Genomic DNA, 17,920 nt, shown 5'->3' with positions numbered 1-17,920 from the left:
GTCCGTGCGAGTATAGGGGTAACTCATTCAGGGGCTTCAACAGTTCAACTGAGTCCATTAAGCTATCAAGTTTCATACAACAGTAAGTAAACAACAAGCCGTCATAATTAATAGTGTATGAAGATAATATATTCTATCAAAACTAACTGGTATCTTGGGAATGCAATACTATAGCTCGTAGATGTTGAGTGAAGCTTCAACAGAAGGAAGTTGCTACTTTGATACCGAGTTCAGGACGTTCCTATCGTATTAGTTTGTGCATACCAGAGAGGTAAAGAGCTACTTGTCATTTTGTCAGATAACTTCCAATCTTCTCTAAATGAGAGTATAATAAATTTAGACTGTTCATGAACAACTGTTCGTCAATCTGAAGCTTTACTCATCATGCACCCAGTATCGAACAGCAATATACGCTTATAACGTGCACATTAGACGAGGAACAACGACCTATTTCAGCAATCCTTTCCATCAAGAGCTTATGCCGCCATTCTAATTGGATTTACCTAATAGCTTGTTTGATGCCCCCAAAGCCGACTTGACATGTTGAAAAGTAGCAATGAGTTCCTCAGCGCTGGCACTCCCCCAATACAAACCGATTCTTTGCGGGGAAGAGTGTTATTGTGCTATCTGCGGCATTCCGTTTGGGACTTTCCTTTACAAAACTAGACGCCAAATTCACAAACAAGAACCGCCTGTTCTCCTCAACGGAGTCGAAATTGGCTATGATTGGAAAATCCTTGGTGGATTCTCTAAACTTGCATGGGTCAAATTGATATATTTTATCGGATATATTCCAGACATAGACGAGTGAGTGCCTTCAACTTTAAATGAATATTCTGGGTAGCTAATCATTCAGAACAATTATATCCGGCTCAGCAAGACTCACGGCCCCAGGGGTGATCGAGCTCTATCCCGATGATAAACGAAATGAAGACGTACCTTCTGAGTTCGAATATGAGTGCTACAAAGTCAGTGACGACAGGGTGACCGTTCACCCGTTTCACTGGTCATGCTTCGAAATATTCGCGCGAGTGCTGCATCCGAAGGCGGACGATCCAACTCGTCTTGTAGACGTATGCGATCTTGACTCGACTTTCGCCTCTTTGTCGAACTGCCTTACCGGGTTAGAACTTTACACCGGTGCTGATAGCCGACAAGGAAAGCCCTAGGGAAGCGTAACAGGTGAAGAGTTTTACGTCGCGGATCCAGCAGGTTCAGCTCAGCTAACGTTTCGGGTGGGAGCGATTATGGCGGGCGAGCGGTTCAAAAAACCAATTTCCAACATGGACCTTAGCTCCAAAGTGAGACATGATCCTTTTAGGAAGCTACCGCATGTCGCTATCTGCAACATCCTTCATCTACTAACCCCCAAGGGATTGCTTGATGTAGTCAGGGCTTCTTGGACAGTTTATTTCCTTGTTCGTAACAAACATTGTTTTTGGAAGAGCGCTCTTAAGAAGACTATGCCCTGGTTCTTCGAGATACCAGAACTGATGCGCGTAGGCGCGTTGCGGCGACCAGAGCACTACAGGGGAATATACCTGTGGGCGGAAAGAATTTGGCCACGCAAGAAGCTGACAGGGCCTTTGATGAATATCGCAAACCGCCGGCGGATTTGGGTAGTATGCGAAGTATTAGCCGATAATTACATGGGATGCTTTAAGCCAAAAACAAGCGAGTATGAGTATGAGGACGATGGCGAGGAGGAATAATTGGAATAACGGATTGCTGCATTGTTCGTTTTAGGCAATAAAAATGCATCGATACGACCATCACGTGATGACAAGTATGACTTCATAATCCCGAGTTGCAGTTATAGGCTAGAGCCACTAATAACCGAGCTCCTCTTGCAGCATTGGAGGGGAATTTGAAAGCCAAAGAATGTAAGAAAACGGCAATTATAAGCATGAAAAGGACAATCAAAGCTTAAACTCCCGAAATGAATAGGAGATGGCGTCGGTGCGCCCCATGATTCGATTGGCCCGCTGGCGGCCTGTTCCGCAAGCTTCGCGCTTACGACGATGCTTCGCGACAGCGTCCGACGTGAAAAACCCGGCCGCATCATCCCGCCCCGACAACCGAGTGAGGATAGTAGAAGTTGGACCAAGGGACGGCCTACAAAATGAGAAGAAGTCGATCCCGCTAGCTACCAAGATTGAACTGGTCGAAAGGCTAGCGAAGACGGGAGTATCTTTCATAGAAGCCGGGTCTTTCGTCTCCCCAAAATGGGTGCCACAAGTCAGTCTCCCTAGGTTCGCGAATACATTTCTGGTGCTAACTCAGTGAATTACATTACTCAGATGGACAACTCCGGCGCAATCCTAGAGCACATCCTAACCAACAAAATCCCCTCTCCGGTCCCAATCACATACTCCTTCCTCGCGCCCAACGCAAAGGGCGTCGAAAACGCCTCCGCCCTCCTGCAGCAGCACCCGGGGACCTACCTGACGCAAGCCGAGTCGCTCAAGGGCGTCAGCGCCAAGCCGGCGGTCGAGCTCGCCGTGTTCGCGGCCGCGACCGAGAGCTTCTCGCAGAAGAACCTGAACACGGACATCGCGACGTCGCTGGACCGGTTCCGCGACGTCATACAAGCCGCGAAGGCGCTCGGCCTGCGCGCCCGCGCCTACATCAGCGTCGTGCTGGGATGCCCCTTCGAGGGCTACGACGTGGACCCGCACCGCGTGGCCGAGATCGCGACGTCGCTGCTGGAGATGGGCGCCGACGAGATCTCGCTCGGCGACACGACGGGTATGGGAACCGCGGCCCGCACCCAGGAGCTGCTTAGGTGCGTCGCGGCCGCGGGCATTCGGAAAGAGGATGTCGCGATGCATTTCCACGATACGTACGGCCAGGCCCTGGTTAATACGGCGATCTCGCTCGAGCACGGCATCAGGACGTTTGATAGTGCCGTCGGAGGCCTCGGCGGCTGTCCGTATAGTCCCGGGGCTACCGGGAACGTGGCGACGGAGAACATGGTTTACTTCGTCGAGAGCCTGGGCATGGAAACTGGTATCGATCTTGATGCTATGGCGGATATCGGACAGTGGATCTCGGATGAGTTGGGTAGGCCGAATGAGTCGGCTGTGGGTAAGGCGGTGCTGGGGGCTCGTAAAAGGGGGGCTGATGGATCCTCGTGATTGTGTAGGTTGTAACGGAAATAAACATCGTACGTATGGATTTCTTCTAGTGTGGTAGGGAGATATGTCTTATGAGTTAACATGACATTTCTTTTTCTACTGGAAAAGAGCTCAACTGCATGTAGTCCATGTACAGCTTCACAAAATCACAGCTATAGCCTAGACTGTTGCCTACTAGACTAGTGAAACAAGTTTGAGAGCTATGGATGGCTGTAAGGAACAATAAACAGCAGGCCTATAAGAAATTCGCAATATTGAAACCGATGTATAAGTCACCTCGAGGGTATACATGAACGCTCCTAGGTGTTAAAATAGGGCTAATACTACTACCCTCTAGCACAGTGGTTCAATTCAAAAATCACAGAGACTTAGTCTGTTTCTATGTTGTTCTTTTCTCACCTTGGGAGCGTAAAACAGCGAGAATGCATAGAAGCTCTTGTTATCTCAACTTCCTAAATCCCTCAGTGTATACAAGAGCCCAAATGTGTAGCCATCAAGGGAATACCGTCCAAGCTTTTATTCTACGACTCCCGCATAACACCATGCGCCCTTTTTTGAGGCCTCGAACCTAAAGTCGTATGCATACACCGTTCTCAGTCCGGTATCTTAGTCTTAGGTCCCATGAGCGAGGAGTCCTAGCCTTGAAAATTACTAGCATTAGTGTTATATATCACGTTTCCTCTGTGTCAAAGGTCTTACTGAAGTGCGGGGTGTATTCTTCACTTCCAGACTCATCATCAAACCAATATTCATCAATAACTTTGTATGGTGACTTTGCTGGCGTCGCCTGGTATCTTTCCTGGTATTTCGGTCCATATCCTCTGCAATTCGGGAATCTCATTGGCGCCTGCTCTTTCTCTACGCGGCTCCGTCCTGGGAGATATTAAGGCGAATTGTCAGGTAGATAGCCAGATGTGGCGCATCTAAAATAGGGACCCAAGTGTTTGACGCGATGCGATAGGTGCCTCGATTTCGTCAAGCCATTCCTTCAACGCGACGGATTCCGTGTTCCCTATTGCGGATAGGTAAATCTATGTATGATCCCAGAAAAGGTGGCGGGCGCATTTGTGGCTCGGGAGGCTGTCAAGGTGATTGATGACCATCTCCGCGGTACTCATGGTCGGCGGACCGTGTTCTTCTATTATGGCCGGACCCTGGTCTGGCCGCAGCACCATCTACTTTCATAACTAGTTGTCGTTTCTGATGAAATTCTTGTCAGTCGTCCAATTTCGTCTGCCAACCGATGAGGGAGGTTCAAGTTCTTCCAATCGTCGGCGTCTCGTCTAAACAACAGGTATAAACATTTTAGATTGACGACCCGGGACAGTTGCACGTAGATCGTGGTGAAGTCTAGGTTTATCCTACAACTTCTACAGGTCCTCGAACTCCGCGTGATATCAGAGGTTGTGTTAAGAATCCTAGTCTTTGCTTGTATCATGATTATGAGATGAGATATCCTAGGTCCGCCATTCAGCTTTGGATAATTTAGATTAGGTAGGGCCTTATACACTACCCTGTTTAACCTGGCCGTAGTATTTAATTGCCTATCGTCAGACTGCTAACGGTTGGTGTTGGACAAAACATGGTACGTGAGAGGAGATTTTCAGCGAAATTGGGAGTAAGGAGGGGATAGGACAACAACATATTCGCGGAAAATAATATTAAGCTGAGATAGGAGAGTTTACACAGACAGGAAAAATGATCGCATTTGGCCCAAACGGGTAGTTGAAACTGAGAGATAGCGTGCTTCTTAGGTCTCTACTTAGGTATTGTGTTGCGTAGGTAGCTCACAAGCGTTCTACTGGAAAGACGCCTATGAGACCATGGGGGATTTCATAGGCCCTGCGAAATAAGACGAGATTTGCTCCCGTCCACGTGTTGAACTCAATATTCGCATATATGTGGTCTTTTGCACAATTGGCGAAATCCTGTCCATGTTAGTCGAGGTTTTATTCAAAATATGGTCGTTAAGGAAAGATATTGTCGTTAAATGTAGTGTTTTATATATAAAGAGAGGGTGCTATCTACGTAAGGGGTAGATTTCAAGTGATCATGACATTACCATTTTAGTAGGTAGGTTATGAAGGTCCCAAAAGCAAAAGCTTAAGGAGAACGGAGGGGACCGAGTTTCTCGTGAATATATCCTGACTGGAAGGGAAATGTGAGTTGCGTACAGCAGGTAGGTTGGCAGTAATGAAGAGGGTAAGTGCTTATATATATCTAGCTATTCATTCTGACACGTTTGGACGTTTTACGGATTGTAAAGTAATAAATTAATAAGTCTTCTTCCATCAAGCAATGAACTCATTTGTGTCATTATTTTCCCTGTCGGTTTGCAATTCCTATGCAATATGGTGATGTTGGACCATACCTAGTGTGGCATTTAGGGAAATAGGGGTAAAAGCGGATCTCTATGTTTACCTGGTAGTTGGTCACCTAAAAACACTCCCTCTCCTAGGTACTGATAGCAACATGATAATCGCAGAACTGCCGACTAAATAAGTATGACAGAACTTTTCTGTATGACTCTTCCAAAGATTGCTCGTTAAGAGATGACAAATCAAACTTCACTCAAGTCATAGCATACCTATTCCAATGAATGAGTAGGTGATTATACGTAACAAGTAATACGGTCATCTCAATGTATAATATGTATTACTTCTCAACAGTAGCAAGCACATGCACACCACAACCGCCCAAGCCATACACCACACCTCATACCTCCTCCGTCATTCCTCATCAACCCGGCCCCTGACCACGACGACGCGACGTATTCGCTTCCTAACCGAACCGTATCGCGCTATTCCGATCCCAAGTCCCGCTAACCGCCCTCTTGTCCTGCTGCGTATTGCTTCCTCCGCCTTGTCCAGCGTCGGATACGGGCGGCGTGCTAGCAAATTTGATGCCGGCGCCGGGGTTCCACACGCTCTGCATGGGGTTCGCCCTCGGCGGCTGCGGTTGCGGGGCCACCGTCTCGCCGGCCGGCGCCCACGACTGGATGCGCGCCTCGGGAGGGCTCTGGACCGGCTGCCTAGGCTGGGCCGGTGGTGTCATGAAGGAGTTCTGGGGCTGCTGCTGCTGCTGCTGCTGCTGTCGCTGGCCCTGATAAACTGCGCCGTCATCCAACCCGTACGTGGAAGAACTGGCCGACGGCACTGGTTGTTGTATATGGCTCTGCTGTCCTCCTAGACTCAGGTTGCCCAGCGGCGGCATATTTAGCTCGTCCTCGAGCATGCGTGCCTCATGTCTCCTGTCCGCCACGAAGTTCCGCGCGCCGTCTCGGAAACCGCCTACTATACGGCTGAGATCGTTGTAGAACTTGCGCCCGGCCTCTGCGTTGCTAACCAACTCCTTATATTTGTAATAGGCGTTCTCGAGCTTCTGAAGAGCCTGCTCCCTCTCTCTATTGCCTTTGTCGCCCACCATCTTCTTCTGGCTCTCGAATTCACGGTTCACCCTTATCAGTTCTGTGACAAGCTTCTCCTGCTCGGCACCCTCCGCTTGCACGAGCTCCAAATCAGGTTCGTAACGCGAGTCTAGGCGTTTTTCGAAAAATTCCTCGAAGTGCGCAGGCACAATAGCGGTCGCTACTGCTTGGGAGCGTTCCAGCCGTGCTGCTTCGGCGAGGATGTCGGACTTGATGTCGTCACTACGGGCTTTCTCACGAAGAGCTTCGGCCTTTCTACGACGACGACCCTCAAGACGAGCTATGTTGTTATAAGCTGTACGTAAACGACCAATCGATGGTTTGAGCGTTTCTGGAATTTCAGTGCGGCGTGATGAGGGCACGAAGTCCAATATGCCACGATCCGGTCCATTGAGAACTGCTAATGTGGGTTCAATGCTGTGGAATTTGTCGCGTACAACCGCATCGCTGCTCTCACTGTTTGCAAACCATCCTTCCGCATCTCTTACTTGATTCCAGAGCTTTGCGCCTTGATCGGGCTCAGAACGGCTTTCGGGTCGGACCCACCGATCTGTGCCGTATTTTCTACGTAACTGGACATCTTCATCCTCTTCTGCTTGCAATAGATTCTTGCCTTCTTCGAATATAGCTAAATCAGAAGCTCGTAATTTGTCGATATCTGCGAAGCTTCTTTGCAACCGATTCAACGCATCTGCCTGGCGAATTTCCTCGGCGTGTTGAACTAGTGTTCCTGGTAGACCGAGCGGCTTTTCGAAAGCCTGAAGCGAACCGGGAAGGTTGAGTGACGACAAAATCTCATGGATCCGTTCATTCAGTGTTTCGAGTTTCTCGATAATGTTTTGATTTACAAGGCGATCTCTGCGCTCTTCATAGATAGAGACGGCAATGTGGACGGAGTATGGGACAAGCTTGGTGAAGAGAGGGGGGCCGAACTCGCCCTTCTCGCTTAGATAGTCTAAGGGTGCTGACACCTGCGGCGGTATTCGTGCAATCGCCATAGTGGCTCGATCTAAAATCTTGAGTTCCTGTTTTGGCGGTACTGGATCTGTGCCAATAGTTAGTCTTGATTTTAATTCCCATCAGTGTATTATGAAGGAAAGCGTACTTAGATATATCACGTCATTGTCTCTTTCCGCCCGCTTCAGGTCTTCCTCTACTCTCCTCTTGAGTCCATTCAAGTCTTCCACTACTGCTTTGTGCAAGTAGCCCCCACGGCTCTCCCTAAGTCCTTCAGTCACACACGCAACAGCGTCGCGCAGCCTTGCTACCTCCTCGCCGTACTTTCGCTTTTCCAGGCAATCGCAGGCTGCGCGATATTGAGCAGCAGCAGCAAAGTGGTGGTGTTTCGCACTCATATGGTGAATCCAACTACTACTTATGGCTTCTGATCTCATTGCCGCCTCGCCCGCTTCGTTGTATAGATCGGACACCTTGGCGGATAGCTTCGCAATTGATGCATCCTTATAACCGTCCATAACGGCCTTCTGCCAGAAGCATTCTTGGGACTGAGCAAGCTGCAGTTTTACCAAGGAGTCCAAGGTGTGTTCATCCATATCTTCGGGCGGAGCAGTCCGCAGTTCAGGTATAACTTCATTCTTCAAGTGTGTCAAGACGCCCGCCGACTGGCTGAAGTAGCTCGCTGCGGTTTTGAGCCCATCCGTGCTGGACCGGTTGCTAGCTATAGCTAGCTGGGAGTATAATGCGGCGATATTGTATAGGATGTTGGCAAGTTCGAATTTCAGATTATTATGTACTATAGGTCGTTCCGTATTGTATCCTAAGGCGGGATACCATGTGAAGTCTGCGCCGATCTAGATATAGGGCCAGTGTAAGTAAAGGGTTATGACGAGGTCAAAGGAAACGTACATCTATGGGGAACTTTCCACCGATCCAGACTAGTTGTCCGGCGTAGGCCTGTAATCTTGCGACACCGCTAGGATGCGGCTCGCGCACGTTGACAGCGTCGCGCCGCAGCGCGTCGATCACCTCCAGATCTTGCCGAAACATGTCAGGATGCTGATCATATTTGGTAGATATGTACTGCCGAATGGCTGTCGACAGCGAGAGCTGGGTTCCCTTGCGGAAAGGGACCGCGAGAATATTGGTCTGCATGGCGGACGCGGGTATGACGGAAGCAAGGATTCGGGTAGTAAAGAGAAACAGCAGATGATTGCTACGGAAAAGAGAGTCGAGATACAGATACGATTATTGTCATCCCGTTTACCTCCAAACCTTGTGCAATCAGATGTTTAAAGTTAGGTAAATGACTTCATCCCGCCTGCCGACACAAGAAACTCGACTTGTTTTGGGCTCCCGTTTGCTTGGTGGGGTGCGGGGCACTGTCTCCTGTAGGTACTTGGTACTTACCCTTATGCCTATCATTGGCTGCGTACCTGAACTCTTATTTTAGGTCGTCCATCGTTCATCATGACAGAAGCCTCCCTTGAATTCAAGCTCGTACTTACCAACTCAAGGATTGTCATGATATGGATGTTGATCCTAAGGCTATGAAAAACTCGATTTCCCTCTTAATGGAACATTTGTTGAATATGCACTTGGAAAATGTATTAACATAATGGCAGTACTAAATTTCTATGATAGCTTCAGTTACTATGTAGGTTCTCAATGAGAAAAGTCCATTAGCCGCATACTCAAATCTTCCATGTGTTCAATACATTCATAAGCCAAGATATACATATTATTCTGATAATCATTTCATTAAGTCACTTTCAGCACAAGACAAGAATCATGTTTTGGTCATGTTTTTTTGGCCTATCTAAATATGTACAGCCGTAAGCGGCACATTCGCCTACTTCGTCTCGAGCACTTCGATTCCGAGTCGGCGACGTCCTCCAGTACGGCGCATAATAACCACCACCATAAACCTCCAAGAAAAGATCCACCAAAATTGCCAACCTGAAGCTCTCTTTTTCCGCAATGAACAGTATCGTGTTCCCCGCTAGACATCTAATGCTCGTAACTCCACTACCCGCACAACAAATCTATGATACAAAGCGGGCCCAGTGAATAGAATGTAGCTCCCAAAAACGGGCTGGATATCCTCAGACGGTATACCGAGATGAAATAAAATGCCATGTGCAAATGCTGTGTACGACCATCGTGATCGCCACTGACGCCAAGTTCGATATGCTTCGTTAAGTGGAGTTTGAAGTATTTCGTAGGTATATGGTTTCTCTGGCGAAACTAATCAAGGGGGCCTGTAGGTGATGACAAGGGAAAAAAAGGATCGACTGCGTTGAGAGTATTATGCATTATCGGGATCTTTCGACGGGTCGGGTGCGGTAACCAGCGCTAGTAAATGTACAATCTGGACGCGAACGAGGCTGACAATGACAAACGGTTGTCCAATGCCAAGTCGGGCCCAGGTAGTGCAAGAAGGTATTCAACGGTCTGCGATCAATAGTGATGCGAGAATGCAAAATGATCAATCCGCTCCCATGAACGCAACCATCATGCAAAACGTTGAGGTCATCACGTTTAGTCAACTTGATCGATATTCAGGAATTTCGAAAGGGCCAGGTAGATAAATGGCGACTCGATGGCACCAGTGAAGGAGTCTTGTTGCTATATCCCATAGCTAACTCCGGCACGGGTTTCCAATCCAGTCCTCTCCAACTCGAGTAGATGAATGAAACATCTCCCATTTCCTATTCCGTCGTCTAATATCGTTATGTCATGTCCAACACGATGGCGTTGTCTCCTTACGGGATCCAAACAAGCTCTATTATACCGTCAAGTTGGGCCATCGGCTCGCCGTTTCGGTCGACCCATCTCCAGTCGTTGGCCTTCCGCACGTAGGTATGGCTGACAGTGTTGTCCTCGTTCACGCGCGCTTCCTGGAGGTCCCAGCTAATCTTGCGGCCGGTCTTCAAAAGGCTAGGGCGTTGCGGGTCGAAGACGTAGTCCAAGTTCCATCCCTTGTCTTGGGGAGCGGCAGCGAATGTCCGCTCCATCTGAGCAAGGTTGAAGTTTGTACCCAGAGGATAGTGAGCAACACTAAAACCGGTCGAGATGATAAAGTCATCACTGGTCTGGAATCGCTGGAGAGTGCAGTCTTCGCCACAAATGTGGGCGATCTTGGTGTACTCCCAGGGAAGAGCCGAGTGCCACCCACCGCCCTTGAAGTGGTGGAGAGAGATGGGCTTGACACCAGATTCGTAGAAACCAGATGGGTCACCGTAGAGATCCAGCTGGTAAAGACCACGGAGGATTGACAGACGCACATCCGTGTTCTCGTAAATGCACTTACGGAGAAGAATATCACCCTGAGGACCCCAACCAGAGTTTGATTCATGAATCTTCTCGTCAGTCTTACAAGTCTCGTAGTCCTTCGTAATTTGGGCAGCCAGTGGCACCGACAGGAAAACACCGGCGCCACCAAAAGCCTGCGATCCGTGGCGGTCAACATTGTTGACATCCTCAGATAGAGTGCCAATGTAAAGCATCTCATTGGGATCATAAGCCTCAAACTTCTTGGTCAATGCGTGGACACTAGGGAAAAAGGTGTCGTCATCGCACGACACGAGCCACTTCTTCGTCACACGTTCCGGGTGGTTGTATAGGGTCGGAATGAGAGTGAGGTAGCGAACAGCCATTTCCATAGACGAATCCGAATGGTAAACGTCAACGTCAATTCCGGCGTGGTGCAGGATTGTCCTGGCGTGTAGAATCTGGTCTTCCGTCGCGTCCAACAACAAGAGAATCAACTTGCCACCGTTGGAGTTTCCCTTGCCATCAGTCAACCAGTATGTCCATTCATTGACTGGGCTGGTCTTATCTGAGCTAAATCGCTTGAATGTAGTTGACACGCCAAACATGAAGTCGGAAAGGTTACCGGTGGCCGGGAACGGCGATTCGGAAACGGGAACCTGGAGAGGCTCGATGCACTGTTCGCTCCCGTAGGTGCTCGGGTGTTGCAAATCAACCGTGGTGAAGGAGTTGGGGAGGAATGGCTGAGTGAGCTTGGTGATCGACTTCCGAGCAATGGGCTGGCGGTTGATCTTAACATATCGCTTCAAATACTGGAAGGTATCCCCAAGCTCATACTTGGCCTTCAGTTCACCCATGTGGGTAGAATTGACAGTGCAATCCATCACGTGGTTCGACACCGGGGCGATGTCCTTGTCGGACGCCTGAGGAGCATCGCCGAGGGGTTGTTGCGGCACGCTGGCCTTATTGTTGTGGGTTGAGGCGGCCTTCACTATCCTCGATCCTACATCTTCTATACGGTCGGACTTCCATGTTATAGCTAGCAGCAGCAGCAATGCGACGGCGAAGAGAACGCATCTCGAGAAGGGGTTCCGCATGCTAAAGAACCTCTGATGCGATGAGGCCATTTTTGCTCCCATCGTCATTCCCTCAATGACTTGTCTGTCAGGAGGGGAAAACCAGGGCGTCGTTAGTTATAAACAGCTGATTTGTTGTGGGCTTATCCAAAAATTGTTATCAACCGTCCCAGCTACTTAATGACGGTTATCAGAGTATTCCGTGTCTGTTGTCTTGGCATGCGGGCGTGACGGCTGACAATCTATGTCAGTGGAACTGTTCCTATTCGGAACCGGTTGCTGACTATTTCAACAACCTCGACGTAATATGGTAACGAATGACGCCTCACACAAAAAGGGAGGAAAAGTTGAGACGAAGGTTGAAAGAAGGCGAAAGGCTCCGCACCCTTTGACGTGTAGGGCGCCTATCGAGACGATGGAGCAAAGAAGGTGAATGTATGAGATTATTTTCCAGTGATGAAGGAAGAAAGACAAAAACAAAGCGAAGGACGAGGAAGGAGGAATTCGACAGTAAAAAGGGAAAAAAAGGAGAGATCAATCAAGGGAAGGGATGGATGGTACAATAGGTACTATGTACCGTACATAATAGGTGAGAGCGAACGCCTGCACGCCTGGAAGAGAAACAACCCAGACAAGCTTGGAAAGCCTGACAGGGGGGGTCGGTTCCGTACTACAAGCGGAAGCTAGTAGAGGGAATACCGCAGCGCATGTAGCAGGTACGCGAGTGCTAAATGGTCACGAATGCAACGGGCGCGGGCGATTAGGGGTTTGATAAATTGGGGTTGCAGGGATTGGTATTAGATCCGTGGCCCAAACAGGGGTACGGTCGATACCCACGATGCAGCTGGGGTACAGTGTATGCGCAGAGTTCGTCGTATGCGGTACTTTCTCTCTTCGTCGTATACTACTATGTACTAGTATACTAGGTAACCCTGGAGGGGGCAAACCGGAAACTGCAATGACAAGGAGAGATCAAGGAGAGAGCGACGTTGAAAGGCCAGGAAAAGAGAATAAGGAAGAGGGGCGGGACGAGCTAAGGACCAATCAGGCATTCAACTTCCAAGAAGAGGAAAGAGGCAATTGAGACTATGCGATCTAATGCGTTCCAATGACATGATTGTTTTTAGAGTCGCTAAATTCGTTACTATACACACTAAACTACAATGCATAGTTTGATTACCTACGCCGTTGACGATTCTGCTAGGTATAATACAGGTTTAGGTTGGCGGGCGTATTCCTTTATTGGGTCATTCTATAATGAGCGTCAATGGTATTCATTGAGATCAATTGGCTTTGATACGCGTAAATTATATGCGTAAATTACATAGGAGGACGCTTCGACGCGATCAACAGCGGTCGGAGTGGTTCTGCTTCATAGGCCTCTCACTTGCAACCAACAGGTCCTCGGTCGGGTGCTTTTCTGTACAGGCTGTATGTAGATCTTCGCAACTCGCGATACAGTATGGATGTATTGCTAACAGTGCTAGATAGATATGTGACAAGCAATGCCAATACCGAGTAATGCAAGCCGGCTTTGCAAGATGTCGTATTAGTCGCTGATGGATGTTGACTATTTACTGTAAATACGGGCAGTACGGGAAATTCTACATAGTAACGAGAAGGATGACCGAATACTAGTGGCTTAGAATCGTGCTCAAGTTCTTGATTCTTGGATCATGCGTGGGCCCTGAGCCCTAGGCGTGGCTGCGTACTGGCTGCGTACTGTACGCCCGCGTACACATATCGGCCGGATTGCATTGACGGATAATACCGTAACCTCACTGTCTGCTCTCACTATGTACATCTGGCACAGATTCCTCATGCTGTACTTGGTATATTTGGTAGTAAGAACTGACCAAGTGGAGGGGTGGGTTACTCAGGCTGATTTGAGAGAAATGCCGTCATCGTCATCTTTCCTTGGTAGGATTGTGCCCTTCTCCGATAATATGTACGAATTATAAGCGTGGCTGGCGGTACTTGTGGCGATCTTTGCGCCATCGGTTGCCTGTACGATTGACCTAAATTCCAACACGAAGGGAAGAGTTATGAACTAGCGTCCGGATTTAGAAGCATCAGCATAACTGGCTGACCAAATATGACCAAATATGAGAAAGGCAACAGATATACGTCAGTATGGCAAGTTGCCGTGACCACCGTGTGCACATACTTACCTATGTTATTATTCACGATTCCACGTTACTACAGATGTTACCGCCAGACTGGTGTGTGAGTAAAAGGCTGTTCATTTCTATATGTAGATGTGTTTGGTCTTTATCGACTTTGTATTCCGTCCTTCGCTACCACATGTTTGCTCTCTCAAATGTGTCTAGAGCTATTTGAGAAGAAGGTTACGCGTACCCAATATAACCCGAGTTTTTAATAGAACATTAGACGAGTCAACTTGAGTTGAAAGGCCTAGATACGAGCTTCGAAAAAGCTTCTTTTCATCGCATATAAACTCTCTTTTCTAGATTCGATTCCAGACTTCGCGGCAATATAATCCTTATCTTCATGAACTTGCCAGTTGAAGCACTCAGACACTTAAATGTCCATCTCGAACTAGCCTTGTCGGGTATCCCTAGATGGGCTTGCCGCACTGAAGATCATTACGTCGTTTGTTTCTACAGCTTCCAACCCGCCCGCCCCCTTAACCACCGTTAGGGGAAAGCATTCGTAAGCTGTGGGGCCTTCGTTTCGAATGTCTCGCCTGGCGTCCTCTAGTTCGGCCAGATTTATTTGATTACAACAATTCACTTGACCACCCTTCTTTTTCACTTGCTCTATTCTACTACCGACTATATTCATGTCTTAGCTCAGAGGCGCGGCTTACGAATGAATATGGCCTCACGGTGCCATCAGTGAAGGGTTTGTCAACATTTTCAATCGCGGAACATCACGATAACTGACACAAAGGTTGCGCTTCAAATGGAGAAGTGTTACTTTCTCGATTGAGACGGTCCTATCTCCGATGCTGCGGGATCCTACAAGGTAACCCGCTTTTAGACCCGATTTTAGAAAATTAAGAAATGAAAGATGAAATTCCAACTTTTTTCTCATTCGCCATCATGGTGGCACTGCCGCAGATCAGGGGGTCAATTCCGTCAACGAGTCCACTATCGCAGCGCCCACGAATTCCAAGATTACAACGATGACGATAGGACGGACTAACGAATGAACCACTCGATATTTCCGCTTGGAGCGTGTTCTCGCGAAGTTACCTACACCTAGTATCGTCTACTGCTTTGTAAAACTTCTAGAGCTTCTAGAAGAGCCGCGACTCGATTACTCAATATCAGAGAAGCTTATATTGTTTTTCTAAATCTGTACATACAACATTCGGTACGCTTGTTGGTGTAGAGAAGTAGCAGTTGGAAATGTGCCGCTTTTCCAGAGCTTCGCAGTCCTGCCAGGGCACTATGTCCCGGTAGTGATTAAAAGGGCCTTGGCATCGGCAGCTCATCGAATCTCTATGGACGAATCTTCCACGCCTAAACCCGTTGCAATGTGCCTAATAGATGGCTCAATTGCCGACGAGCCGTCATGATTGGTTAGTACTGACAAACCTCACAATTCTGTACGCATCCAGCCGCCGTGAAATGTGCCTTGTGTGCACTCCCAAACATCGTTGCAGTTCCTCTTTGCGACCAGGACGGAAGGGATTTAAAGCACGAATAGGCAACGAGCCAGTTCGTCAAGATAAGCATGACCATCGACCATGTGGTGGATTCGGCTAAAAAGTTACTATTGGAATTATTATTAGACCAGCCTCGATCTTACATAGTCGAAGCTGGAATCGTCCCAAAAAGGGCACCATCCAGCGTTTTGTAAAATAAGCTTCTGACAGAGGACAGGTGTGATGGTGGTCCTGACGCACAGAATGTTACCATAGGTCTGGTACTCTTCCGCATTTGCGATTGGTGTGAGCTTACACCACCACTCGATCGCTCGGCATCGAATGTAGGACGACCTGGACCACATCAAGTTGACCTACCCTTTTTACGTTGAGTCGTGCTACCTGACCTTCCAGTTGTGTTGATGGATTGGAGATCCCCACGATATCACCGAATATGTACCTCAGTCCAGTAAGAGACGCTACTCTCGGTCTTGTCACCGACTAGTTAGTATGCAAAAATCGGTTGGCTTATCTCAACGAAAAATAACGGTGCATATCGGGCAGATGCAAATGCATTCACACGCCGCTAGGATTCCGGAGGCGTCCATCAGCCAAGGACGGAGCCTCAGGCACCGCTTCCGCAGCTGTAGTATCTGTACAAGCATGTAAGATCGCCAATTCCGCCCCAGGGAGCATATCAGGGGGGATGCTACTATTGGATTTGACAACTTGTCAACCGCCGACCGGGCTAGCCGTTAGCAAGCACAGGGCTCTTTAGCATGTGTTTTTGGGGCCCTGCGCCCACAGGGAAGGCGGCTGAACACTTAGAGGATCTACAACACCCCCGTGCACCAGTGGCGCCATGGCTGTGTAGGCGTCTTCTGACTGGCTCGCAGCACCACTCAGAGCCTGAATATGAAACACGGAGGGGGTTTACTAACTAGGACCGACTCGGTGGGTTGAGGACGGGTCGATCTCTGATCCAACATCAGCAATAAAGTAATAGCACCGCCGATCGGTCACGTTCTTTGCACCCTAACAAGAAGGCCGTCATCAGATTGATAAAGTGTCCTCTCCGCCGTTGATCATAACGCGAGTTGCAGGAACAATTCGGGCTCGGCGCGGTTCAATCCACATTCCCCCACGACGGCGACGGAGGTGTGAACTCCATCTACACCCTCAGGAAGCGGTCACGATTTGCAACTACGAGGATCCCCCGTCCACGTTCGGTAGCTTTTCTTCCAGACCCCTATTGTTGTTGGTGGATGATATCTTACCCAAGATCTATCATGCCACTTGCGCTGCGAGACATCTAGTTGGTAGCACGCGGATCCTACAGTATCTACATATATGTACTTGTACTTCGATAACTTGCGATTTCATGCCTTAATACCTGTGACTCCATAAGACAGACCATCGGGGACATGGATATCGCTTATTTACTCAACATGCTACACCTTCTACCCCGGATATTTCGCAGTGTAACAGGACAATAAACCAGGCTAGACATGTTCCACGTGTTCGGGAATAGAACACATGTACTTGAAACTGGTTGAGCTGTTTATTCTCCGCCATCCCGACGACGGTTCTTGGTGAACTACTAACGTAGCGCAAGAGATTCGTTGCAATTAGCAAATACCGCCGTTCAGTTAGCCCCGCCTATTTCGCTACCGACAAGACCTTAGCTTGTTCCGATTTTCGAGTTCGTTTCTGGGCAGGTTGCCAAGCGACTACTATCATCCAAGTCGAACGTCCTAAATCTACTTCCGCCTCAGCTTTGAGACAGACTATAAGTTACATTGCGGTCGAGCTGAGAGTAATGACGTTATGATCGCTATAAATATTGGTTCCTCGCCCATTTTTTGTTTGTTACGTGATAGTGTTTCGTATGTAAGTCATACAAATGGTAGGGCCAGTGTCAGAGGAAAAGTGTGGAGGCGACCTAAACCTAGCGGCGATCTACCTAGGAGGCTCTAACTACGATGTCGAAGTGACTAGCCCCTGAGTTCAAGTAAGAGACGGCGTTAATGGTTTTATAATCGTGCTATACTCTATGCTCCAACCCGAATGAAGGGTCTCCACGTTTCTTAGTAGCTGGTTAGCGACCTAAAGGACGGTTTCCTTAGGTAAAACTAGCATATTCAAGAGCCCTACCTAGCTTATATTGGAACAAAAAAACGATACATACCTACAGACGGGCCTTTATATCTGCGCTAGTTTGCAATTACCGTCAATTTCACCGGAATGGTGGATCTACCTAAGCAAGTTCGTCTAACCTCATCATCTAGTGAATAATCTAAAATAACTTGCGATAGTAGAAGTAAGCTAGGTAATCACGTCTTCATGACAATAGCGCAGGTCCTTGGCTATACAACTAAGGCATGGAAATAAGTCTTAGGCTTAGATTCATACCCACACTACAAACTACGATCTCAGG

At 48.4% G+C, this 17,920-nt stretch overlaps 5 protein-coding genes across 5 annotated transcripts; 3 read left to right on the top strand and 2 right to left on the bottom strand.

The window, feature by feature from the left end:
• Nucleotides 1-69: 69 nt before the first annotated feature.
• F4807DRAFT_440421 (uncharacterized protein) lies at nucleotides 70-1,861 on the top strand. Its single transcript, XM_047999297.1, has 2 exons — nucleotides 70-807; nucleotides 857-1,861. The coding sequence occupies exons 1-2, from the start codon at nucleotides 557-559 to the stop codon at nucleotides 1,167-1,169; spliced, it is 564 nt and encodes a 187-aa protein (XP_047850757.1). The 5' UTR covers nucleotides 70-556; the 3' UTR covers nucleotides 1,170-1,861.
• On the top strand, nucleotides 1,030-1,813 carry F4807DRAFT_241922 (uncharacterized protein). Its single transcript, XM_047994290.1, has one exon. The coding sequence runs from the start codon at nucleotides 1,248-1,250 to the stop codon at nucleotides 1,710-1,712; it is 465 nt and encodes a 154-aa protein (XP_047850758.1). The 5' UTR covers nucleotides 1,030-1,247; the 3' UTR covers nucleotides 1,713-1,813.
• Nucleotides 1,844-3,581, top strand: F4807DRAFT_440419 (hydroxymethylglutaryl-CoA lyase). Its single transcript, XM_047999296.1, has 2 exons — nucleotides 1,844-2,238; nucleotides 2,301-3,581. The coding sequence occupies exons 1-2, from the start codon at nucleotides 1,951-1,953 to the stop codon at nucleotides 3,135-3,137; spliced, it is 1,125 nt and encodes a 374-aa protein (XP_047850756.1). The 5' UTR covers nucleotides 1,844-1,950; the 3' UTR covers nucleotides 3,138-3,581.
• A 2,036-nt stretch (nucleotides 3,582-5,617) lies between these two features.
• On the bottom strand, nucleotides 5,618-8,874 carry F4807DRAFT_241911 (BRO1-domain-containing protein). Its single transcript, XM_047994289.1, has 3 exons — nucleotides 8,431-8,874; nucleotides 7,670-8,375; nucleotides 5,618-7,609 (listed from the first exon to the last, which is right to left on the bottom strand). The coding sequence occupies exons 1-3, from the start codon at nucleotides 8,674-8,676 to the stop codon at nucleotides 5,919-5,921; spliced, it is 2,643 nt and encodes an 880-aa protein (XP_047850755.1). The 5' UTR covers nucleotides 8,677-8,874; the 3' UTR covers nucleotides 5,618-5,918.
• Nucleotides 8,875-10,286: 1,412 nt separating this feature from the next.
• F4807DRAFT_453618 (glycosyltransferase family 31 protein) lies at nucleotides 10,287-11,891 on the bottom strand (the record flags this gene model as incomplete). The annotated part of the gene is made up of 2 exons (XM_048000484.1): nucleotides 10,287-11,717; nucleotides 11,802-11,891. 2 exons carry the CDS (start codon nucleotides 11,889-11,891, stop codon nucleotides 10,287-10,289), a joined length of 1,521 nt encoding a protein of 506 aa, XP_047850754.1.
• Between the last annotated feature and the right edge of the window lie 6,029 nt (nucleotides 11,892-17,920).

This window comes from Annulohypoxylon truncatum (assembly GCF_022578515.1).
Source record: "Annulohypoxylon truncatum strain CBS 140777 unplaced genomic scaffold F4807scaffold_36, whole genome shotgun sequence".
Lineage (NCBI taxonomy): Eukaryota > Fungi > Ascomycota > Sordariomycetes > Xylariales > Hypoxylaceae > Annulohypoxylon > Annulohypoxylon truncatum.
Note: the sequence above shows the minus strand (reverse complement) of the source record. Positions and strands in the feature narration are given on the sequence as shown.

Bases quoted from the DNA above. Each gene is read 5' to 3' on its own strand.
- F4807DRAFT_440421 (XM_047999297.1), top strand. From the start codon at position 557: ATGAGTTCCTCAGCGCTGGCACTCCCCCAATACAAACCGATTCTTTGC. The intron at 808-856 runs GTGAGTGCCTTC...CTAATCATTCAG, and splicing joins TATATTCCAGACATAGACGA to AACAATTATATCCGGCTCAG.
- F4807DRAFT_241922 (XM_047994290.1), top strand. From the start codon at position 1,248: ATGGCGGGCGAGCGGTTCAAAAAACCAATTTCCAACATGGACCTTAGC.
- F4807DRAFT_440419 (XM_047999296.1), top strand. From the start codon at position 1,951: ATGGCGTCGGTGCGCCCCATGATTCGATTGGCCCGCTGGCGGCCTGTT. The intron at 2,239-2,300 runs GTCAGTCTCCCT...TACATTACTCAG, and splicing joins CCCCAAAATGGGTGCCACAA to ATGGACAACTCCGGCGCAAT.
- F4807DRAFT_241911 (XM_047994289.1), bottom strand. From the start codon at position 8,676: ATGCAGACCAATATTCTCGCGGTCCCTTTCCGCAAGGGAACCCAGCTC. The intron at 8,376-8,430 runs GTACGTTTCCTT...CCCTATATCTAG, and splicing joins GTGGAAAGTTCCCCATAGAT to ATCGGCGCAGACTTCACATG. The intron at 7,610-7,669 runs GTACGCTTTCCT...CTATTGGCACAG, and splicing joins CAATGACGTGATATATCTAA to ATCCAGTACCGCCAAAACAG.